Source organism: Hemicordylus capensis, chromosome 2, assembly GCF_027244095.1.
Source record: "Hemicordylus capensis ecotype Gifberg chromosome 2, rHemCap1.1.pri, whole genome shotgun sequence".
In the NCBI taxonomy this organism is placed as follows: domain Eukaryota; kingdom Metazoa; phylum Chordata; class Lepidosauria; order Squamata; family Cordylidae; genus Hemicordylus; species Hemicordylus capensis.
Genome location: NC_069658.1, coordinates 262,159,719 through 262,186,175, shown reverse-complemented (window position 1 = coordinate 262,186,175; position 26,457 = coordinate 262,159,719). Strand labels below are relative to the sequence as shown.

The window sequence follows — 26,457 nt, the reverse complement described above, 5'->3', positions numbered from 1 at the left end:
GGTGAGTGGAGAGAGTCAGGGGCAAGGAGAAAAAGAGGTGGGGTGGGGGGAGCAGAGAGGGTGTGTGTGGTTGGGGGCTAGTGTGTGGCAGAGGGGTGTTGGGGGGAAGGGGAGGGGGCAACAACAAACAGCAAAGGAGAAACTGGAACAACTCGGGCAGCAGCAGTGATTAGGCTGGATGGGGTGGTTGGGGGAGGAGCTGGGCCTGGGCTAGGGTAGGGTCTGGGAGGAGGGAGGGTGGGGGGGCAGGCAGGGGGGGGAGGAGGAGGGTAGCAAAATATATAAAGCAATATATATCAAGAGAACACAAGCCAGAAGTTTAAAAAAAAAATTAAAAGAAAGACTATAACCAGCAGAAAAAACTTGGGGGTGGGGGTGTGGGGAGGGGGAACCAAACACAGACTCTGAGGGGGGCCACTAAGTGAACAGAGACAATGAAACCACAATTGCTGCAAATTAATAATAGCAAATGAATAAGTGGAACCAAGCAAAGAAAACTGGACTCGGTTTGGCAGCAGCAAACTTGGGAGAAGGCTGGATGGGGTGGGGTTGGGGTGGGGTGTGGTTGGACTTGGAGGGGCAAGTTTGGAGCAGGGAACCAAAACTGATTATATGGGACAACAAGAAACAATAACAGAATCCTCTGGGGGTAGGGGGGAGGGATTCAGGGAACCAACTCGCAGGGCAGCAGCAGTCAGCAGAAACAAACAAAATGGTACAATTTAAGCAAAACCAGCAAGCAATATATAACTGAAACCAATGGAATGCAATGTGAAAATCAAAAAGTTGGACAAAAACAAGGCAGGACAAAGAGCAATAATTAATGGAAGAAGTTTTAAAGCAATGAGGATGCAGTGGGTGGGAGTGGGGGAGGGGGAGGGTAGGCCCAAAGGATGAGAAGGGAAAGGGGGGGAGGGGGGGAGAAAAGCAGACAGACAAGGAACAGGGAAAATTGGGGGAAATTAAGAAGAAAGTAAAGTGAAGTAACACACAGTATACAGACAAGAGACAGACAGAGAGAGGAGACACACAGAGAGTCACAAAGGGCAGGTGGACAAAGGATTAGACAGAGCACACACAGAGAGACACAGGACACAGTCAGGACTCACAGAGACACTAGAGCAGCCAGCAAAGGGCAAGCAGGTCTCAGAGATGATCCCACAACTGCAGCCAAGAGAAGTTTCCAGAGAAGAGGCTTGGGTTTATATAGGTTTGAAATTCCCTCCTTTGGGAGCCCCCACCTTTGCACTCCCCCCACGGCCAACAGGGTGCCAGCTCTCAACAGTGCAACAGCCAAGCAGCCTACCAGACCAAAGGACTCATTCTGGCCAATCAAGGATCAATAGCGCAGCCAATACAATGCCTGGAAATAGCATCACAAAATGGATGCAAGGAGGAGCAAAAGTTTCGGGAAGGAGACACAAAATGGAGGACACACTTGGAACTTTAAAGAGACACTCCAGAGACTCAATTTCATTCCCGAACCGGTTCGGGAAACCCGAGCCGGTTCGGTACCGAACCGGCTCGAATTCGGTCCGGCTCGGTCCCGGAAGGGCCCGATTCGGTCCGGGATCGAGCCGCCGGATCCGGACCGGTTCGGACGAACCGGTCCGGATCCGAACCGAACCGCACATCCCTATTGAAGACAGAGCCAAATACACACACACACACACACACACACACACACACACACACACACACCACATGACACACACAGTATTTTTAACACCTGGGTTCTTGAGGGCACAAACAGCAACTGAACTCACAAGAATGTAAGCATATAAAAAGGTATGTTTATGCAAATATGTACTTGCAAAAACATTGCAACACGCAACTTAACATATTCCCGTTCCACATATTTCTTTCCCCACTCCCCGCTTTGTCTTTAGAGCACCTGGCACAGATCACTACCGCACTCAGCCGGCTGGTGCAGTGCAGGCCAGCGGCGACCCCACCACCCAGGACAGACTAAAGAGGATTTGGGGGCCCCCAGGGGGTGTGGAGGCCCTGGACTCTGGTGCTGTAGTCCAGGGGTAAGAGTACCACTGCATGCTGAGTCTGATTTCTTGAGATGGTGCAAGCATGTGGGCCTAGATCCCAGAATAGGGGTGAGAGACCTCAAAAAGCAGAAGTGGCTTGTGTGGGTTTCACAAAAAAGGAGGAGAGATGTACATTTTCACTTGTTTGTGGCAAAGCATCACCAATGCTCTACTGGAATTTTTTGTTACAAATGTGCTGCTCTGAGCAGCATTTGATGGTCAATGTATGGCCACTTAGCTTCTTTGTCATTCCACAGCGATAGGAGTGAGGTGTGGAGCATCCATAGACACGGTATTTCACCCCCTTCTTTTCTGTGAGGAAAAGAAGAAGAAACAACTCATAAGACATCCCTTTCACATCCTAAATCATCTCTGTGCTCCAGACGAGGCTAAGGCAGACTGTTCCTGCCCTCTCGAAAAGGGGGACCACCATTGCCTTTTTGTCTCATCGTCCTCTACACTCTTCGCTCCCCAACCCCAACTTGGCAGCAGTTGGCATGCTGGACTAGTCAGATCTGGGCTCAGCTCTTTACTCGGCCATGAAGGTGAATGACTGGGTGCTTGCCTGGGCACATAGGAACATGGGAAGCTCCCTTTTACCAAATCAGACCATAGGTCCATCTATCTAGCTCACTGTTGTCCACACTGACTGGCAGCAGCTTAGCTCTCCAAGGCTTCAGGCAGGAGTCTTTCTCAGCCCTACCTGGAGATCCCAGGGATTGGATCTGGGATCTTCTGCAGGCAAAGCAGATGCTCTGCCATTGAGCTGCTACAATAATCGCAAGCCAATCACTCTTTCTCAGCCTAACTAACCTCACAGAGTCATTGTGAGGATGAAATGCAGGAGAAAGACATTGAGGTCATTCACACAATCAAAAACTGTGTTCTACCTGGGTTTGGGAACTGTGTGTACTCCCAATTTTTGATTGTGTGGAAGCAAGGTTACAGGAAAACCTGGGTAGAAATGATTGTGTGGAAGCAAGGTAGGAGAAAAAGCTATCCAGGTTTTCCTCCAACCTTGCTTCCACACAATCACAAGCCAGGTAGGAGAAAAAGCTACCCAGGTTTTCCTCCAACCTTGCTTCCACACAATCACAATCATAGAACACAGTTTTCGATTGTGTGAATGACCTCAATGTCTGCTGCCCTGAGCTCCTTGCAGGAATGACTGAGGGTGGCGGCAGGGAAAGATGATGTAATCATCTGTTTTCCTTGTCTCCCCCCACTTCTTAGCACCATTTTCCCTCTTCCCTCCCCACAGATCCAACTTCAGATCTATGGTGAGCTCTGTGAAGCTGCCTTCTACCCAGTCAGCCATTTGTCCATCTAGCCCAGTGCCATTTCCCCTGATTGGCAGCAGTTTGCCAAGGCTTTCAGGCAGTCATCTGCCTCAGCAAGGCTTCCTGTGGTGCTTTGGCTGTGGCTTGAGCCTTCTGTATGCAAGAGGCATGACTCTGTCACCGAATCTGTTCCCTAGCACTTTATGGCTGCCCAGAAAGAGAGAAAGGCCAGCAAGTCTGATCAACCAGATGAGATTGTTTTAGTGTGGTCAGGCGAGTAAGAGAGATGGATCTGCACCTGCAAGATCCGATTTCAGATAAATCTTGCTTGCATTAGTCATCAGACCATAGCAAAAAAATAAATAAAAATAAAAAATACTACTAATAAAGTGCTGTAAACACAGATTACACAACAGGCATCAACAAGACCATGGTTCAGCAGCACATGTGAAAGGGACAATAACCTGAACATGAACCAGCTGGCAGTGTGACACAGCCAGCTGCTAAAAAATGCAAATGCAGTCTTAGGCTGCAGTAACAGCAGCACAGTGCCCAGATCATAAGCAGCAATCATTCCATTCTATTCCACATGGGAGGAGAGCTGGTCTTGTGGTAGCAAGCATGACTTTTCCCCTTAGCTAAGCAGGGTCTGCCATGGTTGCATATGAATGGGAGACTTGATGTGTGAGCACTTTAAGATATTCCCCTCAGAGGTGCTCTTACCCCTGGACTTTGGGGCCGGTCCAGGGCCTCCACACCCCTTAGGTGCACCTCTGATTCCCCTTAAGGGATGAAGCTGCTCTGGGAAGAGGGTCTTCTGGGAAGAGCATCTAGGTTCCGAGTTCCGTCCTTGGCATCTCCAAAATAGGGCTGAGAGAGATTCCTGCCTGCAATCTTGGAGAAGCCTCTGCCAGTCTGTGTAGACAATACTGAGCAAGATGGACCAATGGTCTGACTCAGTATATGGCAGCTTCCTATGTTCCACACTGCTCAGTCTTCACTTGGAATACTGTCTCAAGTTCCAGGCCCCACCTTGTCAACAGATGTTGATAAACTGGAATGGGTTTAGAGGAGGACAACAAAGATGGCGAGCAGGGGTGTAACTAGGGGAGAAGGGACCTATGTTTGCCCCTCTCCCCAGTGGCCCCTTGGAGTGAGGAAGATAATTAAGAAAATAGGGAAGGGTGGAGCTGGGGCCCCCGGGTTCTTTGAACCCATCTGCTCAATTATAGCTACACCCCTGATGGCGAGAGCTCTAGAAATCAAGTCCTATGAGCAACGGTTGAAGAAGCTGGGTATTTATTTATTTATTGTTAGATTTTTAATACCACTTTTCAATAAAACAAACTCAAGATGGTCTACAAAACATTTAAATCAATAGAAGAGTATAAAAACAGTTACACACTAAAATATGATATTGGAGTATAACCGTAATCTGGCTTCTTGAGAAAGGGATGCCACTGGTGCACTAGCCAAAGCTGCTTTCCCTCTCCGCCGGCCGGCTGCCTCCTCCGGCAAGGCTGAGTCCACCAGCCAGCCAACCGCCTCCTGCCATGCACGCAGCTCCACCGTCTGCCCAAACTGCCCGCCTCTTCTGGCAAGGTCGAGTGAGCCGGCTGGCCAACCGCCTCCTGCCAGGAACTCTCGCGAGGGTTCTGCCACTCTCATGAGATTTCTGACACACACTTTTTCTGGCACGTCTATGAGAATTAAATATATAGATGATTCTAAGATTCCGCTGCTCATTATGTGGTCCTGGACCAAGATGTCCCATCTCTCATCCTGAGTTTTCCTATTTATAATACTGATCATTGTGAAGGTGAATACAAGCAAAATTTGGAGAGTATTTTGCAAATTAAGGCTGCCATCCCTGTAGTAGAATGCATTTAACAGAACAGTGGGAACTGAAAGGTTAATAGTTGTAGGAGGTTCATCAGTCTTGAACATGCATCCTTCAGTGGAAATCGGGAACCTTCTTCCAAGTCAACAGGTTTAATTAGACCAAACTGCAAAAATGCTGTACGTATGATTGACAGCAGCAGAAGAGCAAGCAAAGTCTGAACTGATCAGGATGGTGCATCAAGTTCAGGGAGGGAGTTAAATCAAGCCTAATTCAACTCTGCACCTTGTGGAACTTGGGACTTTTGAACTTCCCTCTCAAATCACCAGCTGTCTGAATCTGGATTGCATTGAGTCGAGAGCAAGAGAGAGCCACAGTGGAGTTGTATGAGGTTGTGAGGGCCTAAGAGGATTCATGGAGAACGGCCTGAGAGGGAATTACATAATGCCCCCACCCCCAAGTCTATGAAGTCAAATATTGATTTACACACATATTTATATTTTATTTATGTAAAATTAGCAAGTTTATTCTACTCTTACTACACGCAGTTCTTCACATAAATATTATGTTTTTCTATAGTCAATAATAACCCGTCTACTTGTACATTTGTAGCTGCTAGCATTGCTGAGCTAGTACTTCAATATGAAATGGAGGACATAAAATATGAGGGGGCCTAAGGCGACAGGCTTACTAGCCTATGGGTTAATCCAGCCCTGAGCAAGGGAAACAGCCCCAGACGGCTGCTTACTTTTGCTGATGATGACAGCCATACACGCTCCGTTGGTTTCGCATCTGCCGACGTGAGTGACACAGCCAACACGGTGAACTTCCATGAGGCATTCTTTGCATCTGAGGCGCCCTATAACGGTAAATGGTACAAGTGAGATCTACTAGAAACATACCGCCAGCAAGGGTTCTTTTGTGAGAGACCACTCAACAGGGTGCCAGCCCTTGCAGCAAATATGGGAAAGAGATCTGGAAGGATAATGGGGAAGGGGGGGGGGACCCGCACTATGCAGTTCCACTGGAACACTTCATGCACTTTTAGCACCAACATACTTTATACACTTTGTATTTATTCATTCATTCATTCATTCATTCATTCCATTTATACACCACACTTCCTAAATTAACTGTTTAGCTATCATGACCAGGGCCAGCATCAGAGGTTGGCACTGTCAGGCGGCTGCTAGACCTTAGGAGGACTTCAAGAAGGCCCACTGGTACTGATCCCTGACCCATAAGAATGCAAGAACAGCCCTGCTGGATCAGGCACAAGGCCCATCTAGTCCAGCATCCGGTTTCCCACAGAGGCCCACCAGGGAGCCCACAGGCAAAGCCATCTTTTGTGGGGTGGGTGGGTGCGGGCGTGGGATTGGGGCAATCATCTCAAGCCCTACACCATCCTGAGCACGTGCGTACACACACACACACACACACACACACACACACACACAGTTTGCTCAGAGAGCAGTGCAGTCCAGCCAGAGCCTCCACAGCACACAGCTGAGCAGAGTGCCCCGCAGGCCCTGGCTGGGGACAGGGAGACTCCAGGCAGGAAGCTCAATGCCACCACTGCTTGGCCTCACCTGGGCCTCACATCCCTTTGCTGCCCCCCCCCAACCGCTTAGCCTCATGGGGGCCCTGCAGCCCTCCTAGAGATTAGTTAGCTCTGCCAACTGCCACCAGGGAAGAGCAGCCACCACCAGTAGTGAGAGGGCCTCCTGTGAGGTCTGGTGGTCATCTCAGGGGAGCCAGATCTGGATCCTAGATCTGGCCCCTGCCTCGTGCTTGTGTGGGCATGATGAGCCATTGCCCTCTTGCTCAACCCTGTGGTGCTCTCCCTGAACGGCACACCAACCCCCCCCCCACAAGCTCTATTTCTCCCTCTAGCCCCTGCGGCATCAACTCCCCCAATCTCTTTCTACCTGGCGGCAGCAGCAGCAACAGCCATCACACCTGCTCCAGCCAAGTACATATGTCCCACTGGCCCTGTGTTTTCTGGTGGCAAGAGAGCAGGACGAGAGAGCTGGAGCAGGAGTGGCAGCTCTCAGGTCAAAGGCAGGGAAGCTCTGTGAGGTGGCTAGTGAAGGCGGGCACCAGGCACCACTGCCACCTCAGGCGGCCTACCTCACCATACCCCTTGGGTGGGCTGATGCCTCCTTCCTTTGTGACACCACTGCTGTCTGTGGTGGTAGTGACACCTGGTGAGTGCCCATCACTGGCTAGCCTGCCCTCCGCCTTTGAGTGGTGAGGCAGTGGCCACTGTCTGGACCTGCTGGATTTGGAGGAGAAGTGCAAGGAGGAGGAGTGGGGAGGAGGAGGATGACGACCAAGCATGTCTTCTGATCCCCACCCCCAAACTCGGAACATGCTCTTCTCGTGTGGTTCTCCTCAATTAACTTGTCCAACATTTATTCAAAGTCACCCAAATGAGTGGCCTCCAAGAGTATCGTGATGCCTGAGATGGGGCACCAAATAATGCTCGTCAACCCTGACTGGGGCTAGCCCCCTTTCAAAACTGATGCTTCCAAGTTTGAAAATGGCATGGAAGGAAGGGAAGGAGGCTGGCAGCCTCCTCTTCTCTCCTTGCGCTCTGTGAAGAGCTTGCAAGGGTCAGATCAGTCCAATGGCAGCAGAGGTGGACTCCTGAGGTGACCACCTCATTTTGCCTCATGAAATGAGCCTGCCTCTGGTGGGCATTGTTATTATATCTTTTGGTAAAGAAAGCTTGGATGGTTTTAAACAAGCTGTTCTAGTAAGAACTAATCAGCCTACTTTCCTTTCACTGTCTCTACAACTGGACTAAATTTGTTCAAATCAAGGTTCACAAGTTAGATCTCTTGCACCTCAAATATTCATGCATCCACCAATTTGGATCAGGGTGGACGACATTATTACAAACCATACCATTGAGGTGCCCCTGTGTGTCACTCACTACAACTGTATCTAATTTGGTTCAAATGGGTTAGGACAGTCCACAAATTAGCCTGCTTGCATCTCAGATGTTCACGTAGCCACCATCTTGAACTGGAGTGGATGACATCATCACACACCACACCATTTGGGCATCTCTATGTGTCCCTACAGCTGTAGCAAATTTGGTCCAAATTGGTTAAGTGGTTCACAAGTTAGCCCACTTGCGCCTCAAAAGTTTACGTGTCCGTCATCTTGGATCAGGGTAGATGACATCATCACAAACTACGCTGTTGAGGTGTCCCTATGTGTCCCTACAACTGTACCTGATTTGGTTCATATTGGTCCAGGTGTTGCGAAGTTGGTGGCGGGGGGATACATGGACACACACACAGTATGCCGGGTGATCTCATAAGCCTACTGGAAAGTAGGCTAAAAAGGATTAGACGAATGTATGGAAGTGCACATTGGTGGTACATGTTGGAATTCTGCTTCAGAATTCCCAGCCCCCACCACTAGGAGGCAGCATCTCCTCCTTGTGGTGAAGGGTGGAGGTGGTGGCCCTTTAAAAGCCACCGAGCACTGGCATGGAGAAAGTTGGGCAGTTGTGGTGATCCTTGGGAATGTCTGGGGAGTGGAGAAGGGGAAGCTGGGCACTCGTGCAGGGCCCCTGGGAACTGCAGGGTAGCCTGGGGGATGTAGTTCTTCCCAAGCTTCTCCAAAGGTCACTCAACAGAGCCATTAGTAGTTATGCAAGGCCACATTGCATAGAGATCCACAAGTATGATTCAAATGGCAAAGAAATGCTGAGAAATCCATATTTTCACAGATATGTTGCAGAGGTGCATACTCACATACAGTACCTATGCAAACAATACCTCACCCCAAAGTCCCTATTTTAACTAAGAAGTCCTGGGTTCAAGTTCCTACTTACCTTTAAAGTTCACTGGCTGATCTTGGATGAGTCACTTTCTCAGCTCAACCTACCTCACAGGGCTGATATGGGGCTAAAACAGGAAAAAGCTTTGTGTACAACATTCTGTCTCCTTGGCAGAGCAGAACAGAAATGGAGCATGCAGTTAAAATAAATAAATAAATAAATAAATAAATAAATAAATAAATAAATGGTGGGGATAGGATGATTCACTCTGCTTATCCTTTGTGACGGTCCCTTTAGCCGTTGTTTTGAGAAGGTTACAGGAGGTACAATTTGGCTAAAACTGGGTTAAGTCAGGGGGCTGGTCTTGTAAATTTCATTTAAAGGCCCCCATATCTCCCCTCCACACCACCACCACCACTACTGCAATCTGAGCTACACAGCTCAAATTGTGTCAAAGATGTTGCTATAATCAATGTACAGAAGCTGAGCTATTTGAAAAGGCACCTTGAAAAGACTTCTCTGAAGAACGTTGTGAGGTGAATCGAAACAATAATCAAATCTGATTTGATACAGTCTCAATTGGAGCATTTTTCACTGGAAATGATTCCGATGAAATATTTATTTCCCTGATAGCACAAATAGATTCAGTGCAATGCCTCAACATATCAGCACTGCATCCTCAAATCTATTGGAGGAGGATTATGGGAGCCCTTTCCTTTCCTGAAGAACCATGGTTCCCCGAGAAAGCGTCTGCCAAGAAGGCAGCAGCAGTGATGCAAATTGTTGCCCTTCCCTCCATCTTCTTGCCCTAATATGCACCAAGGCAGAACACAACATCATGATTTTGTATCCTTTTCCTGGTGCATTACTGGGGAAAGAAATGCCCACTGCCTGTAACTATAGGGCTCAGCCACCCCACCACCCCACCCACACCAGTTGCTTCATGAACATGATGTTGCTTCCTGCCCTGGTACTCTCTAGGATAATAACTTAGAGGGGAAGATAGCAATTTGAATCACTGCCACTTCCTTCTGGACAGATGCTTTCTTTGGGGAACACCAGATCTTCAGGAAAAGATAAGCCCACCCCGGTTCTGGTGCATCAGCTCAATGTGATGCAGAGCTCCCTGATGATCAAAATGCACAATCCAGTCATTACCAAGATTAAGTTGATTCCCAATCCTGCTAATGAACATGGTACACAGCCCTACTTCTCTGTAGACAATTCTGAGATAGCTGTAGGCAATTCCATGCAAAGTTAGCAGCATCCCAGTCAAAAGAAAGAAAGAAAGAAAGAAAGAAAGAAAGAAAGAAAGAAAAAGTTGAAAATGAATGAAAAGGGATTCATCAGCAATAAAACACCACCATCAGAACCAATTGTCATTGTTAAGCAGAACTCACCCCCCAGTCCCAGGTGGAGCAGAGCAGAGAAAACAAAGAGGAGAGCCCAGGTCATGGTAACAACAGCTCCTTCTCCTCTACAGTGAATAGACTTTATGGGAGCATATCCCGTACTCTATAAAGAATGTCTTTCTTGCTACACTAATTTCTCACCAGTGGCTGCCATGGAGAGTGGGTCACTATGATTTTATCTGTATATTTTTGCACTCTTGATAAGAATGTGCTGCACCTCTGTGCATTTCACAGCCTTTTGGCCTTGCTAGATTCCACCCCCCCCTTTCCAGTTCCCATAAGCTAATAGAGAACAATTAAGGTCGCTTACAAGAATGATTTTAATATTTGACCAAAAAAAGAAAAGACAATTTCTGCAATAATTCCTCATCATTCCTGTTCCATTTTGCAAACACATGAACCCAGTTCAGCAACGGTAAAAGCTTTCCTCCCTGAGCCAGTCCATGATAAAATATTTCCTACTCATTTCCCAGTTTTGGCAATCACAAAACTGGACTCATGACAAACTTTTGGCCTTTGTCATGAGTCATGACCAGCACATTTCATTCACAACAGGACTTAAAAACAAAACAAACAAACATTCAACAGATCACAAATGTCAAAATGGAAAATCACAAACTTCCCATTTTGATTCCATCATTCCAAATATAATACATGCCATCATTTGTCCAAAATAGCAAAAGGACAAAACCACCAAATATGCATGAATCTGACATAAGGCTGGTTCTTATGATCGACCTAGGTACATAGAGATATAGGAAGCAGGCGCGTAACAACGATAGGGCAAGGGGAGACAGTTGTCTGGGGGCCCCACTGCCTGGAGGGGCACCCCAGAGGCACCTCATGTGACTCCCCATTGCCCCCTGCCCAGCCCCAAGGCTCCTCAGCCACTTGCCCTGTTCGCCGTCTCTCCAGCTTGTTCTCCTGGCCGGCAATCGAGCAGCAGACACGCTGCAAAGAGCTCCTTTTCTCCCGCGTCTCAGCTGATCGGCGGGTGGGCGGGGCTTCCACGGAGGTCTGGTGTAGGCCTCTGTGAAGCCTGAACTCCAGTAGGGCCCAAGCCAGCCAGGAAGGAGGCAGCCAGAGAGGCCTCCACTGTTCTCTGCAGCAGAAGACCCCCTGCTGCCAGGTAGAGTGTGAACTCCTTTTTGTGGTTACCTTCCCCACCCCGGATATATAGGCATCTGCTTGCCATAGGGCTTTGATATGGGGGGGGAGGGACTGACAAGTCTCTGAATATTTATTTTTAAACAGCTTGGAAAATTTGCTGGCTTAAAAAAAACTATCTAAAAAGTCCTATAAGTGGCAGAAAATTACAAAAACTTCTGGAAGAAACAGTATTATATTTATTTTATTCATTCATTCATTCATTTATAAATGCACTTATGTTCAAGTTGTTTTGCAACCCAGAAGGTCTGAGTGAGAACTGTGAACTTCTGCTTTTATTTTATTTTATTTTTCTTGTGTGTGAACTGCTCTCCAATAACTTGCAGGGACTTCAGGGTAAATCTGGCCAACATGTGAATGCAGCACCTCTTTTCCAGAGGAGATGTGTGTTAAAGGGCTTTAAAAGCCTCCTGTGAAAAACCTCCTGGAATCAAACTTGACTGAATTTGTTCAGAATTCTGAGAAAACAAACATAGGCTCACCCTGCATGGTCGAAAGTCTCCTTTGCTAATCTGCAGCGAGGGGCCCATTTTAATCATTCATCTTTCTAGTGTGTTCTAGGCATTAAAAGTAAAACAAATGTATAGTACTCAATGTATATCACTATATATTGTGACGTGTGCGTGTGTGTATTCAGTGAAATGTATTTCCAGGCAGCATACTTATTTTGGAATATCAGACTTAAATCCTTGGGGGCCTGGGGTGTGTGGAGGCCCTGGACTTTGAGTGGGGGGGGACCCATTTTAAAATCTTGTCTCTGGGCCCACTCCAACCTTGCTACGCCCCTGATAGGAAGTTGCTTTCTACTGGGTCGGACCCTTGGTCCATCTAGTTAGTATTGTCAGGGCTGACTGGCAGCAGCTGTCCAAAGTTTCAGGCAGGAGTCTTTTCCCAGCTTTACCTGGAAATGCCAGGTATGGAACTTGGGAACTTCTGCATGCAAAGCAGAGAGGAATCAGAGATTCCTGCCTTGCATGCTTCCATGAAGTGCGTCAACCCAGACTTTTTGCGGAATCTCAGGTTGCCATTGTTCCAACCCAACGTGGAACCAACATCAAGCTTACTCCAGATCCCAATTACAGATCTTGACTTCACGTCAGGTTGGCACAGTGCCAGTCTGAGGACCCCCCGCCCCGCAAAAAAAGTGTTGTTCTCACAACACACTCCTTGGGAGCTCATGCATGGCAGGCAGGTACCAGCAATTCCCATCTAATGGATATTAGATCGATCGTGAGAACTGCCCAAAATTTGCCAGATATTCCCAACATTTCAGTGTGCTGGAAGGAAATGTGGTATAAAGTACCACCTGTGCAACATTTTGAGTTTATTTCACTCAAATTCAACAAGGAAGCGAACGACCTAATAAAACAGTCACTTTATTACAGTCACTCCCATATGGACAGAAACAGCTGCCTTATACTGAATGAGACAACTGGTCCATTTACGTTAGCATTGTCTACATGAACCTGCCAGAGTTCCAGCTGAGAGAGGGAATCTTCCCCAATCCTACAAGGGGATGTCACCCACTGATTGACCTTGGAACCTTCTTGAAGTACTCTGCTGCTGAGCAACAGCCTCTTCCACTGTTGGGACACCAAGAGAAGGTGCCCAATTTTTTTTATGTTAATCCTCTTTATGAAAAATTAATTGAAAGCAACTGGTGTGTGTGTGTGTATATAGATAGATAGATAGATAGATAGACACACAGACATCCCTTTATTCATAAAGGGATCTTGCGTTAGCTGCTCCGTATCTAGCCCCATTCACACATTATGCTTAATTTTATGTTTCAGTATTTTATGTTTCAATATTTTATGCATGCAAAATGTGTGCACAGTGTACACAAGTATAACTGGCATTTGAAGAGCCTGTGCCCAGCAGTGGCATAACTGGGGTTGGGGGTAGCATGTTCGGCCCCCTCTCAATGACACTGTTTGTTTTTGTGCACATGTGTATGGTGCACGCGCCAGTGATACCCCTGTGTGTGATGTCACATGCAAGGGGGTGTGGCCAGAGACCTGGAAGGGCTGCATGGGGGTTTCAGAACTCATTGCCAGCTGGGTGTTGCTTTTTCTCTCAAACTCGAGCTCAAGGAAAGGAAAACATGTGCACCCAGCAACGAGCACCAGCTGGGAATGAGCTCTGGAGATCTTCGGAGGCCCTTGCAGGGCTCTGGACACGCCCCCTTGCATTGATGTCACACGCCAGAAGGCATGGCCAGAGCCCTGGATAGGCCACATGAGCTCTCCAGAGCTCATTCCCAGCTGGTGCTTGGTTGCTGGGTGCATGCTTTGTTCATTCTTTCTTTCACTTGGAGCTGGCAGCATACACTGCTGGGAAATAACTCTGTCCCTGGTGCCCAGGTTCACTTTTAAAAAGAATGCATGGGCAGACATTCACAATACATGTGTATAGATTTGTGTAGCACATACAACATATGTCTGAATAGGGTTTTCACTAGATCTCTTAATGGATTCTGAAATTATGATTCCCATAATTTCTTGTGCTAGAAAATGCTGACCCTGCAGATGCTACTACTACGCATATTCCTATACCACTTTTCAACAAAAGTTCCCAAAGTGGAACACACAAAAAAGAAATAATAAAGAAGATGGTCCTGTGTCTCAAAGGGCTCACAGTCTAATAAGAAGCAGAATGGAGACACCAGGAATAGCCACTGGCGGGACGCTGTGCTGGGGTTAAACAAGCCAGTTTGCTCTCCCTTGCTAAATATAAGAGAATCACCACTTTAAAAGGTGCTTCTTTGTTCAGTTAGCAGGGCATGATACTGATTAAAAAGAGGATATGTTGAGCTTCCTTATCTGTAAGGATCACCTATCAAAAGTAAACTCCTTCCCTCCAATAAAAGGAAATAAAAGGCAATATTTATATTACCTATAAATTTCACACGCAATATTAAATATTACCTAAATTATTTTAGGTAATACTTAAAATATTACCTAAACGGCTTGGGCCCTGGGTATTTAAGAGAACGTCTTCTTCATCAAGAACCCCACTGCCTATTGAGAGAATCAGGAGATGTCTGTCTGCAGTTGCCACTGGCTCGTCTGATGGCTACTCGGGGATGGGACAGGCCTTCTCCGCTGCTGCCCCAAAGGTTTAGAATGTGGTCCCTGCTGAAATAAGAGCCTCCCCATCTCTGACAGCTTTTAAAAGGTCTCTGAAGACTATTCACCGAGGCTTTTAATTAAATATTGTTTTAACAGTTTTAACATCATTTTAAAATGTTTTAAAGTTTAAATCGTTGTAGTGTGTTAACTTTTACTGTATCATTTATTTTGTGTTAACTAATGTTTTAAGTTTTCTGTTGTCATTTATTTTAACTAATGTTTTAAATTCTTCTGTTTGTTTGTTTGCTTGTTGTGAACCGCCCAGAAATGTGAGTTTTGGGCAGTTTAAAAATATGTTAACAATAATAATACTCTAGAACTATTTAACTTTACAATTTGCAACACAGACAATATAATCAATTACTCAATGCTGGTCACAAGTACCTGATGCAAAAGGCAAGATCAGCACATTGTGGTTGTTTGCTGCTTCAGGCAAATTGCAGTCAGCTGCCCTGTTCCCCTTGCTGGCTCTACCCCCATGCCTGTGTGCCACCCTCTTTCTCCCAAGTTCAACAGCTGGGATGCGCTGCTGCCCTGTGAGTGGCAGTATGGAGCATCCCTTTGGCAGATGCAGCTGGCTGATCCCTGCTACTGCTGCACTGCTAAAGTAAAGGTAAAGTGTGCCATCGAGTCAGTGTTGATTCCTGGCGACCACAGAGCCCTGTGGCTGTCTTTGGTAGGATACAGGAGGGGTTTACCATTGCCATCTCCTGTGCAGTATGAGATGATGCCTTTCAGCATCTTTCCTATATTGCTGCTGCCCGATATTCTTTCCCATAGTCTAGGAAACATACCAGCGGGGATTCAAAAAGGCAACCTCATGCATGCTAGGCAAGTCATTTCCCCGCTGTGCTATAGATGTAGCTAATTCAATTAGGTATAGCTATACTAGTTTCCTCTCTCCCTCTTTCTCTTGCTGCCTCCCCTTCCTAAACTTGTCTGCGGCTTCAGAATAATTATCAGGAGGGGGAGGAAGAGGAGTATGTAGTCCTGATGTGAGCAGCCTGCAAATTTCTGAGTGCCTTCTACCCATTTTGCTTCCACCTGACCTTGGTCATTTTCTTGTCCATTGTACTGGGCTGTATATTAAGTACTGGGCCTTCATCAGTTTAAGGCCCTTCTGATGAGGTCTGCAAGGCTCCTGTCAAGGTGTTAAATATCATGTAGAGGGATTAAGCAAATTATCACCCTATCCTCAAAAGGGTTAATCTAAACTCATCAACAACTCCGATGAAATGAGTTTGGCACTGCCAAGCTTTGAGATCTGGTTACAGGCTGTTAAGCACTGCAGAACGTTTTGGCCAGAAAAATAACTATTACAGAGTTAGGACAGCTATGCCAGTTAAGATATGTGGCCCAGGTGTGTGTGTGTGTGTGTGTGTGTGTGTGTGTGTGTGTGTGTGTGTGTGAGAGAGAGAGAGAGAGAGAGAGAGAGAGAGAGAGAGAGAGAGAGAGAGATTTGAATGGGCGGTTCAATAGAAAGAGAAAACTGCTTCCCCATTATAAAATGGTTTTTCATGTAGTAGTTGCAGCAGCTAGTTAATTTTGTCCACATAAGAACAGCCAGGGTCGTAGCTACGGAAGAGGGGGTCCGTGGTCGCCCCTCTCCCCGGCAGCCCCTTGGAGTGAGGGAGATAATGAAGAAAATAGGGAGGGGTGGAGTTGGGGGGCCGGTTTCTTTGAACCCATCTGTTCAATTATAGCTACAACCCAGTTGCATCATCAGGCCAATGCCGGGTCTTGTGGTAGCAAGCATGACTTGTCCCCTTAGCTAAGCAGGGTTCACCCTGGTTGCACATGAATGGGAGACTAGAAGTGTGAGCGCTGTAAGATATTCCCCTCAGGGGATGGAGCCGCTCTGGGAAGAGCATCTAGGCTCCAAGTTCCCTCCCTGACATCTCCAAGATAGGGCTGAGAGAGATTCCTGCCTGAGATTCCTGAGAGAGATTATCTGACAGAGAGAGGATGAAGTAGTGGGACCCCTGTAGGCAGCTGGGGAAACCCTGTTTGGAATGTTAGGAGAGAAAAACTGTAAGGGTGAGGGAAAGCCCTTACTGGTCAGCTAGGAGGGTTGTGGGAGGGTTAATCTTAAGGAAGTAAAATAGGTCTGAGCAGGAAAGTGAGGCTATTCACAGGACTGCGTGAAAGCGGGTTTTCAAGTGGTCGTGAGAACTGTCAGGAGCCGTGCGGCAATCCTCCCACCAGATGAGGTTAGCGGAGTGAGTCGCCATGGCACGTGAGTCGCCATTGTACTGCTCTGCGGTGACTCATGAGGAGACCCCTGACCAGGAAGCTCCAACAAGCCTCCCAGTCTCGGGGGTCTCCCCAGAATGCCCTGTGCACTTGCTGAGCTGGTAGTCATGTGGGTGGCCAATCTGGCCACCCAGGGCGAGCTCCCTGTTCATCAGCGGGGAGAGCCCAGTTAGGCTCTATGCATGGACTGTGTGTAGAGCCTCCGTGACTTCTCTGAGGAAGGGAGAAGAGTGGGTTTTACGTAGAGGCAGAGGAGGAGGTTCAGCACTCTAAAAGGAAAACCCATTCTCTGTTCAGGGGAAAAGACCTGGTCGCAACAGGGAGGCAGGTCTGAGACAAAACAAAGTTAGCCAAGCAACTCACCCTAACCCTAAAAGAGGAAAGTCACAGAGAAGGAATCTTACCACCACTAAAACATTACAGAACTGCAACACTGCTATAAGTTTATGTTTGATACCTGAGACCACTATGCTTATAAGAACCTGCAACGTCACCTAGAGATGTGCAGAACATTATGAGCTTGGAACGTTCTACCTCAAAACAGGCCATTGCAAGTGTTCTGACCCAACATGGAACGCTCTTCAAATGAAGGGCAGTTCTGTCGGAACAAGCGGCTTGCCTGGTTGTTTCGATGGAATGTTTCAGACATTTGTGTTCCATTCCAAATGCCCGGAATGTTCCATTGAAACCACCAGTCAAGCCAGTTGTTCCGATGGAATGGCCCTTCACTTGAAGGGTGTTTCATCTTCGGTTGGAACACTCGCAACGGCTCATTTCGAGGCAAAAATGTTCCGAGAACATTCTGCACATCCCTAAGCCTAAGAAAGAAAAAAGCTTTTTACTTCAATGTTATCAAGGTGCTAGAAAGTTTCCTTTCCTCTCCCATGTTCACCAAAAGATTTCACCATGCTACAGGGTAACTTATCATACTGGAGAAATTTAAGAATGAATATGCTCTGTCACAAGTCCTTCATAAGACTGTGATATTGGTCCCAGATCTGTCAAACAATCTGAATGGTGGCAGCAGCGTTACCTGGAAGAAGAGCAAGCATCACACAACCTAAAATGAATGTCTAACTTTGTTAATATTAGTATCTTTTACTTAATTTCTGCTCTCTGCCTTACAAGGAGCTCATGTGCTTTGATCAGTGTTACAGTCAGTTCTAAATAATCTTGGGGGTGGTGGTGGTGGTATTTTTAGAAGCAAAACTTATTTGAACTTCTCCTTCAATCCAGCATGTCCTGCTGCAACTTGAGGTTACTTTTTGATCAGGCAAGAGCCCTGTTCACTAAGGGAGCTCAGCTCAGTTTCTGCTGGTCGTATGCAGCAACGGGAGCTGCGTGGCTCCCGGTGGCAAGCCCGCCTAAATACCACCCGCTTAAATGAGGTTAGTGGAGCGAGCACTCCGCTGACCCAATTTTTTGGGTTGGGTGTCTGCTGTGAATGCTTGCAGCTGCAGCAGACATACTCAGGGAGGGGGGGAAGGTGGGACCCCAGGAATGCATCGCTCACTCGTGCGGTGCATTACTGGGGCTCCAGGGAGCGGGCCCTATGCCCAACCCGCCAGAGCTGCTGGACGAGCCGCAGCTGGGCGCAGGAGTGCCTGCGTGAAGCTGCTGCTCATCTGGGCAGGCGATGTGCCCATCCAGGGAGTTCCGTGTGCTTGTCTGCAGGGAGGTAAGCACTTTTGGGCTTCTTTCCCGCATAACAGGGTAGCCCGTCCCACTTGATCGTGGGATGTTTCATAGTGTAGCCAGGTGCAGGGCTACCATGACTGCACTTACTAGCCCCACTAGCCTTTAGGAACGTGCCATACTGATGCAGGAATTGTTCATCTGATCCTCCTGTCCCACGAGCAGAACCAGATTTTCAGATTTGTTCCTGAATTGCTTTATTGTAGGTTTGTCCATTAGTGCTCTTGTTTTCTGCATAAGACACAATCCCCCAAACCTGGCTCGTAACAGATCTCATGCTGATATTCCACCTGTCTCCTTCCCAAGCACATGGTGAAGAAGTCACACCCACACCCTGTTGTCAAATAAACAGGAATTTTATTAACATCTTTACAAGCCACAATGTAAGTTTATTTCACTAAGCTGTGGGTTGCCAAAGAACTGCTGATATACGAGCCCACCCATGCTCAAGGATTTGCAGTGTCCAGAACAGCGCTTCTTCTATTGTACGCACACACAAATAAATGGAGTAAACCAAGCAACCTCAAATATCACCACTAGAGGACAGATGCAAGCCAAGCCTAACAGTTTAATTCTCATTTCTCTGGTGGCTGGCTCCCCAAAGACAACTGAATTCTGATGAGAGGCAAGAAGTCATCACCAGGAGGAGCTTATTAAGCCAATGACTAACCTGGAGTTGAACTGGAAATTTTATCTCCTGGAGGAATTGAAAGGAAGCTGGAGGCCCACCTCCCACCCCACCCCTTGCTGTGATCAACACGGCATTGGCACTCATATTCCCCAACTGTTAATCAAATTTGTTCTGAAGTTCAAATTTATTCTAATCACATGCACACGCACATTTCTATAGTAATAATTTCTGAACTCCTAACTCTTCTTGAGCTACTGAAACAGAGCTCCAACCGGGAGGAGGGGGGCATTTCCCCCCAACCGTTAAGCTCTGATCAGCAAGAAGCAGAATCTCCTCTCTGTAATTTCATACAAAAACTCACCAAAGCTGGACTGGAAGGGCTTTTTTGAACTAGAACAAATCTCTGTATGTGCTACAAAACGTCAAAATCAGTAAAAGCTACCTCCTCTCGGCCTTCCGGAAACATGACCTGTAGCACAGATCCTGTTTGAGGCACCAAGGCCCAGAAGCAGCTGCAATCCAATAACAGAAGGAGTTTGCACTGGGAATCTGAATCTCAGTTGTACATTAAAGAAATATCTATAATAAAACTCAATTATAAGCTGAAAACATTCTAGCCGTTTGAGACAGGCTTCCACTGCATGTGTCCTATTAACGCTTGTATCAAGCCCCATAATATTTAGCCCAAGTCACATCTCTTTTGAATGAGTGGCATAGTCTCCTTGTAAACAGAAGGGATAGATCCAGAAGGGTGCTGGTGCAGCAGTGTAATGCAAGCTATTTTCCCACCCCTTCCTTGTCACTGCAAACCCACAAGCATCCCCAAAGTTTGAGAGACCCTCAACAATGAAATTGACTGTGGCGTGGGGGGTGCAGAAGAATCCTTGCATGAGATCTTCACCCCTTTCCCAGGGATTTCTTTCTCCCTCTGAAATCCCTTTGCACAGACTATGACATTGCTGAGGGTCCCTCAATCCTCAGGAATGGGTTTTTCAGGGAGGGGCTCAGGAGCTGCAGCAAGGAGAGGAGGTGAGGCAAATCACCTGCTCTAGGACTGCTGCGCCAGCACACTCTGGCTGCGAAATAGGGGGTTACTCTGCCATTAATTCTAAAACCTGTTAAAAACCTGCCTGTTTCCCTTCAATCTGTTTTATTATAAGAGTTTCACTGAACTAAAAAGGATACGCACTTTACCTCTAAGACATGTTAGAAAGCATCTCAGCCCGACAACATCCAATTCTGAGATGCAATTTCAGGAGGAGAAGCTAGGCAGAGGAAAGAATACAAAGAATTTATAGCCTCCCCCCACTCCACCAACCCCATTTGCAGCTGTCCCCCCCCCCCACTCTGGAACTTCTACATTTTTCACAATTTCTTTCTAAGGCAATCCCTGCCAAGCATGGCTCATATAGGCATGATAATGACATCATCCAACCCTATAGCCTTTGCTCTCATTCTCAATGGACAAACATTTTTGCCTGCCTCCTGTACTGCAAAATAGGGTGCCTGTTCAAAAGGGAGCCAAGTCTTATGTGACTCCATTTTGCATCACACATTCTATTTTGCATCAGCCCTACCTGCCAATGCGCTGCACTGGCAAACGTCCACAGCAAGAGGTGAGGAGAGGTTCCTTTTCTTCAAGTAAACATCTGGAAGACATTCACAGCCCGCTGTGGGGCCAATGCACTGGAGTGCCCGGCATGCCGTGGCTGCCTTTTGCCTGTGGTGGCTCCCTGGTCGTGTGATGGCCACAGACAAGAGTTGCAACAATGGTAACTATTCAATTCACTATTCTGATTGTTTGTGATCTGGCGCAGGGAACAAGCCCGGGCAAAAATCAAGGTAGCTACCACCAGAAGCTAGAAGGATGTATGTGGCTTTCCTTCAGATACCATCTTAGTCCTGTTTGGGTCTCAAGAGCAAGGACGTGACCAGACAACTCTATCTTGTGGGTCACGGCAAAAGTGCTGAGTTTCTCATCTCTGTAGTAATCTGTCTGCCAGGCAGCTGCAGCTCTATGCAGTCTGCAGAGGCAGCCTCCTGCAGCAAGCACTGGGATGTCTCAGAGGAGGAGGTGCATCTCCTGAGCCACCTATGCACTACACCGCAGTGTTGCTCAACGTTTTTGGAGTCATGGACCGCTACATTATTTGTGCGCAGTTTCCTGGACCAGCCGTTAGTAAGGGGGTCACCCCCCTCGCCCCCAACCTCACCCCCAGACACCCCCCCCAAAACAATTCCGGGCAGCAATCTGGAGCTCATTTCCAGGAAGAAAAAGTTCATTTCAAGGAAGCAAAATGAATGTTATCCAGCAGTGAGGGCTGCCTGGAAATGAACTCCAGGCGGCCCCTGCCGGCCCCCAATTTTTGGGGGGTGGGTGGGTGGGGGGCGTGACTTTTATTAGTGATGCCTCAAGGACCGGTACCCAATGCCTTGTAGACCGGTGGTTGAGAAACACTGCACTACAGCATACTACCAAGAGTTCAGGTGCTGCTACCTAGATATGCACTTTAGCAGGCAACAAAATAAGATTGGAGAAGGGTCAACATTTTACAGCCTATGTGTGCAATTCTCCATATTAACCTCTTCACAGAAGGGTCTCTTCCCATCACTACCCAGAGAGTTTATGCCTTCCACGTTCAGAGTACATAGAATGGCCACACCTTTTCACTCACACACACTCCTGACCAGCTCTGTTCACAGTCAACACAAACACCTTGGCCTTCTACCTTGCTAACACCAGTGCTTAATTTTCAGATTAAGCAACACTGTCTTGGAATGTAAACCCCCATCAGAGGTTTGGGACCACAGAAGGCAACACGTTCTTCATTGGCCTTCACAAGTTTTACTGCTCCAAAGTTCCTCCTTAGCTTTAATGAAAATCTCTCTCCCCTCTCTCTGGTGTCACTGGTAAAATATGAGGTTTAGAAGAAAATGTTTAACTTCTATTTATTTTTTAAAAGAGAAGAAGAGCCACTGCATATTTTATTCTGGTGCCCTTTTTTTTTTTTCCAGCTGGAGGTGACATTGGCTGGACCCTAGCTCTTCACCCCACCCTCCACGAGAAGTCAAGTTATTTAAACTCTTCACGTACTCTGAGGCTAATCCTAGCAGGGAGACAAGGTTCATAACGGTCACTCCCAGTCCGTGGAAGGTCGAATGATGAGGGGAGCAGCGTTCTTGCGCCCGGCGCGGATCCCTGGATAGAAGAAAGGCCAAAGCTTCTCACTGAAGGTGTCAGTAAAAGTATAGATGTGGGAGCGGTCCGTGACATTGTAGAAGGACAACTTGCCAGCCTCATAGTCCAGAAAGACGCCGACTCGCTTGGGTTTGATGGTGACATTGATAGGGGTGAATGGGGTGGTGGTGGCTGCGTATTTGTCCCCATTGAATAGCCTCACCCGCCAATAACCAGTCTCGGGCAAGGAGGTCGTCTCTCCTTTACGGCTGACTGAGTCATTGCAGACCCCCAGAGCCCAGTGGGTCTTTTCACCCACTTCCACCTCCCAGTAGTGGCGGCCTGAGGTGAAGCCTTTTGTGGCTAAGACACAGGGATAGACGGTGAAGCGTCTTGGGCTCTCAGGCAAGTCTCGCAGCCGCTGCTCCACAAACTTGACACTCTTGCGGTCCTCAGAGAGCACTAGGTTGGGGTGGGCAGTTTCAGGGTCAAGAGTCAAATCTCCTGCAGGAAAAGAGAGAGAAGAAGATTGATCTATGCTCTGTTCATATAATGGTTAAGCTACTGTATCCATTTCTGGGATTATTTTCTCTGGCTGATTCAGAATGCAACTGTTAAATGCATACCCCCACCCCCCAAAATATTGGCATCTCTCATCTACACTGGTTTGATCACCTGTGTGGGCTCAGAGGATCCATTCTGTAGACAGGAAAACGTTATTTGCGGTTCTGCGTATCTGTGGGGTGTATTATTGACACCCATTTCCAGGATCCACGGATACTATTGGATTAAAACCCATGTATCTGAGGTTCCTAGAGGGCTGGAAGTGACTGCAGAGGTAATTTACAGCTGCCATTTTGTCTCTAGTAAGCCAGGAAGAGACAGGAGGAGCCATTTTTTGGCTCATTTCTGAAAAAAACAACCCGGACTTTCCCCCATGATTTTCCAGAGTTTTTTTTGGGGGGGGGGGAGAATCTGTCCTTTGGGGAGCATTCCTGAGCACATGGAAGACCAGTGGAACATGCCAGAGTAAGTTCTGGCCTATGTGGGGGCCGTTTGGGGCTTTTAAATCCCCCCCGGAACCTAACCCCTTTCCCCATAGACCTAATGCCTCGTTACTCGCAGTAGTAGGTGAGGAATGAAACTCCCACAAGTAATAAGGTTCTCCTGTAAAGCAGACTGTCATATAAGCAAATGCTGATCACGAGTGTCTTGAGATGGCAGGAAATATTCCTCTTGCCAGAACTTGCATTTGAATGAGAAGCTGCTTGGCTAGGCACCCTGGTCCCAGACAAACAGAAGTCTGAATAGAGCAACTTGACTTAATGCGAGGAAATCAAACCTTATGCCAACAGCCGGGCTCATTAAGGGCCCATCTAATTTTGTCTCCAACTAAACAGGACTGTCTCACCTATTCAGTCCCCACAGCCCTTTGGAATCCTTGTACAGTATTAGGTGCCTGCCTTGCACTTAGGATGCTGCTCCCCCCCAGGCAAAGGCCTTTCTGCAGTCTGGAACTTGCCGACCCCCAACTCATGACCCACCCTTTCCCTCTGGGGTTCTCGTTTCTCCCCAGCAGAATAGGAGAGATATAACTTGCTCTTCCCTTCCTGCCTTTCTCTATCGTTCTTTTCTTCATCTTCTCTTTTGGTTTGGTAGACCAGGCTTGACCTTTACCATCCCCTCCACTATTCCTCCCCTTTCTTTACTCCTTGTTTTCCAGAAAGCCTTAGTTCTTTCTTATTCAGTCTTCAAACATGCCCAATTGGTGTTCTGGCCAGCTCTACCAGACAAACATCAGATTCGTTTTGTGGCTGCAGAAAGGAAATAGATTCCCTTAGTACCAGAGTATTTCCCCTCACATTGATTTGGTGTTCCTATTCCATACACAAAGTAGGTACGTGTGCATGTAAAAAGCGTGGCATTAGCTCACTGCCACTCTGCCCCTCAGCATTCAAGTTCTATGCCTGTATTACCTACTAAAAGGACCAGCATCTCAGCTGCGGTTGTGTGCATGCAAAAAGACCGCTGGGGCACACTAGCACTGCTTTAATCAAGATGAAGATGGGCAAGGAATTCCCAGAATCCTTTCCTCCTCTCAGACTGGAGACTAAAGCAAAAGTAACCCAAGATCTCAGGAATAGGAAGAAAGCATGGGGTGAAGAGATGGGTCTACTCTGGGAAGAGCAGACACAGCTGAGAAGTTGAGCAAGCCCTTCTAAACATCTAGCCTTTTCCCCTTCAAACAAACTAACAGGAAGAGACACAGCTGAGAAGCTGAGCAAGCCCTTCTAAACATCTAGCCTTTTCCACTTCAAACAAACCAAGAGGGGAGTTTAGCAGGGGCTGTTTCTCTCTAAGGGGTAGGTCTTTGTCTCTCTATCTCTGTGTGTGTTACTTGTTAGGGTTACTTGTTAGGGTTAACATATAACAGGGCTAGGAGTTCTTAGGGTTACCTAAAGGCAGTGTTACTTAGTAGTGGGGGTGGAGCCAGCTAGGGCTGGGAGGGGCCCCACATTCCTTCCTTTGACTCACATCCTGTGTGACAGTTGGAAGCCTACTCTACATAAGAGGTGTAGGCCCGAGAGCATAGCGAGCAGAGCATAGCCGACAGGGATAGCAAACAGGACATAGGAGTTTTGCAGGAGTTTAGTGGGAAGTGTGTGGGGGAGCCTGGAACAAGCCCCCGCGATCACAAGGATCACAAGGAGCCTCGTGGAGAAGAGAACGTAAGTACATATCCCTCCCTCGTATCCCTCATATTCTTGGGAAAGGCTGTTTGGACAGTTAAATAGCTGACCATTACAGCTGAGACCTATCCTAATAAACTATCTAAAAAACGGACAATAAGCTCCCTAAATACTGTAAAGAGCCAACTATAACAGTATGAAGATAGAAGGTCAGCAGGGGAAGGGGCACTTCCCAGTGTATTGCACAGAGTGCCACATGTACGACTATTTGCCCCATGGGCAGAAGTCATGGGTGTGTGCTCGGTGCAAGGAGCTCCTGGCTCTCAGGGAACAAATCCGTTCCCTAGAGACCAAGGTGGTGGATCTGGAGAAGCTCAGGGAGACAGAGAGGCATGTGGATGAGACCTTCAGGGATGTGATAGAGGCATCCCACTCCAGGGCTGGTAGCTCCTCTGCTGTCAGGGAGAATGAAGGTCTTGGGCGAGGAGGACATCGGTCTGAGGAAGAGGGAAATGCTCCTTTAGAAGGGACCCCTTCCATGGATGATGAGCCCATATCCTCTCGCACAGGGAATACTCCTCTGGGGGGTGGGGGTCTCCTTGTAGTTGGTGATTCGATCATTAGGGGGATAGAGAGATGGGTTTGTGACCCGCGTGTTGACCGTACGGTGACTTGCCTGCCTGGTGCGAAGGTTGCGGACATTACGCAGCATCTAGACAGGCTCCTAGGCAGTGCTGGGGAGGAGACAGCTGTCGTGGTGCACGTCGGCACCAACGATGTGGGGAAATGCAGTCAGGAGGTCCTGGAAGCCAAATTTAGGCTGATAGGTAGCATTTTGAAATCCAGGACCCCCAAGGTAGCAGTCTCAGAAATGCTACCTGTTGCACGCGCAAGTACAGTGAGACAGGCTGAGCTGAGGGGTTTCAATGCATGGATGAGACGTTTGTGCTGGGAGGAGGGCTTTAGATTTGTTAGGCACTGGGACACATTTTGGGGCAAGCAAGGCCTGTACAAAAGGGACGGGCTGCACTTGAACCAAGATGGAACCAGACTGCTGGCACTTAAAATAAAAAAGGTTGCAGAGCAGCTTTTAAAATGACACCTGGGGAACAGCCGATGGGAGCTGGGCAGTATCCCGTTTGGCAAAAGCCATCCTTTAAAGTGTGAGGCTGCAAAGAATTCAAATAAAACAGAAGGGGACAGAGCAGAACTGCATAAAGAGCAGACGGGAGCCTGTGCCAGCAAGTCAAAAAGTCAAAAGAATAGCATACATCAGGGGAAAGATTCAGTGTATAGGTGCTTGTATGCTAATGCCAGAAGCCTCCGAGCCAAGATGGGTGAGCTG

General features: G+C 47.6%; 1 protein-coding gene and 2 long non-coding RNA genes across 17 annotated transcripts in view; 1 reads left to right on the top strand and 2 right to left on the bottom strand.

Moving 5' to 3' along the window:
- Nucleotides 1–2,167: 2,167 nt before the first annotated feature.
- LOC128342928 (uncharacterized) lies at nucleotides 2,168–10,043 on the bottom strand. Of its 3 annotated transcripts, XR_008315259.1 has the most exons (4): nucleotides 9,010–10,043; nucleotides 5,908–6,018; nucleotides 4,725–5,019; nucleotides 2,168–2,351 (listed from the first exon to the last, which is right to left on the bottom strand). It is a non-coding gene; the product is annotated as an uncharacterized LOC128342928 (long non-coding RNA). The 3 variants fall into 3 exon arrangements; XR_008315257.1 differs by lacking the exon at nucleotides 2,168–2,351 and having other exon boundaries at nucleotides 4,674–5,019; XR_008315258.1 differs by lacking the exons at nucleotides 2,168–2,351; nucleotides 9,010–10,043 and adding an exon at nucleotides 7,088–7,685 and having other exon boundaries at nucleotides 4,674–5,019.
- Nucleotides 10,044–11,247: 1,204 nt separating this feature from the next.
- The window catches only part of LOC128342926 (uncharacterized), a 32,501-nt gene continuing 17,291 nt past the window's right edge, over nucleotides 11,248–26,457 (top strand). Inside the window, exons 1-2 of one of the 7 annotated variants that reach the window (XR_008315249.1) lie at nucleotides 11,433–11,496; nucleotides 12,920–13,138. This is a non-coding gene — a long non-coding RNA (uncharacterized LOC128342926). Of the gene's footprint in view, nucleotides 11,497–12,919; nucleotides 13,139–16,713; nucleotides 16,902–24,452; nucleotides 25,152–26,457 lie in introns of those variants that run through there. The other 6 variants (XR_008315251.1, XR_008315253.1, XR_008315252.1 and 3 more) reach the window with 6 other exon arrangements.
- Nucleotides 18,951–26,457, bottom strand: part of LOC128342925 (E3 ubiquitin-protein ligase TRIM39-like) — a 51,576-nt gene continuing 44,069 nt past the window's right edge. For all 7 annotated transcript variants that reach the window (XM_053291127.1, XM_053291123.1, XM_053291124.1 and 4 more), the window contains one exon: nucleotides 18,951–22,926. In XM_053291127.1, coding sequence (XP_053147102.1) covers nucleotides 22,379–22,926 — 548 coding nt within the window. In that variant the 3' untranslated portion in view covers nucleotides 18,951–22,378. The remainder of the gene's footprint in view (nucleotides 22,927–26,457) is intronic.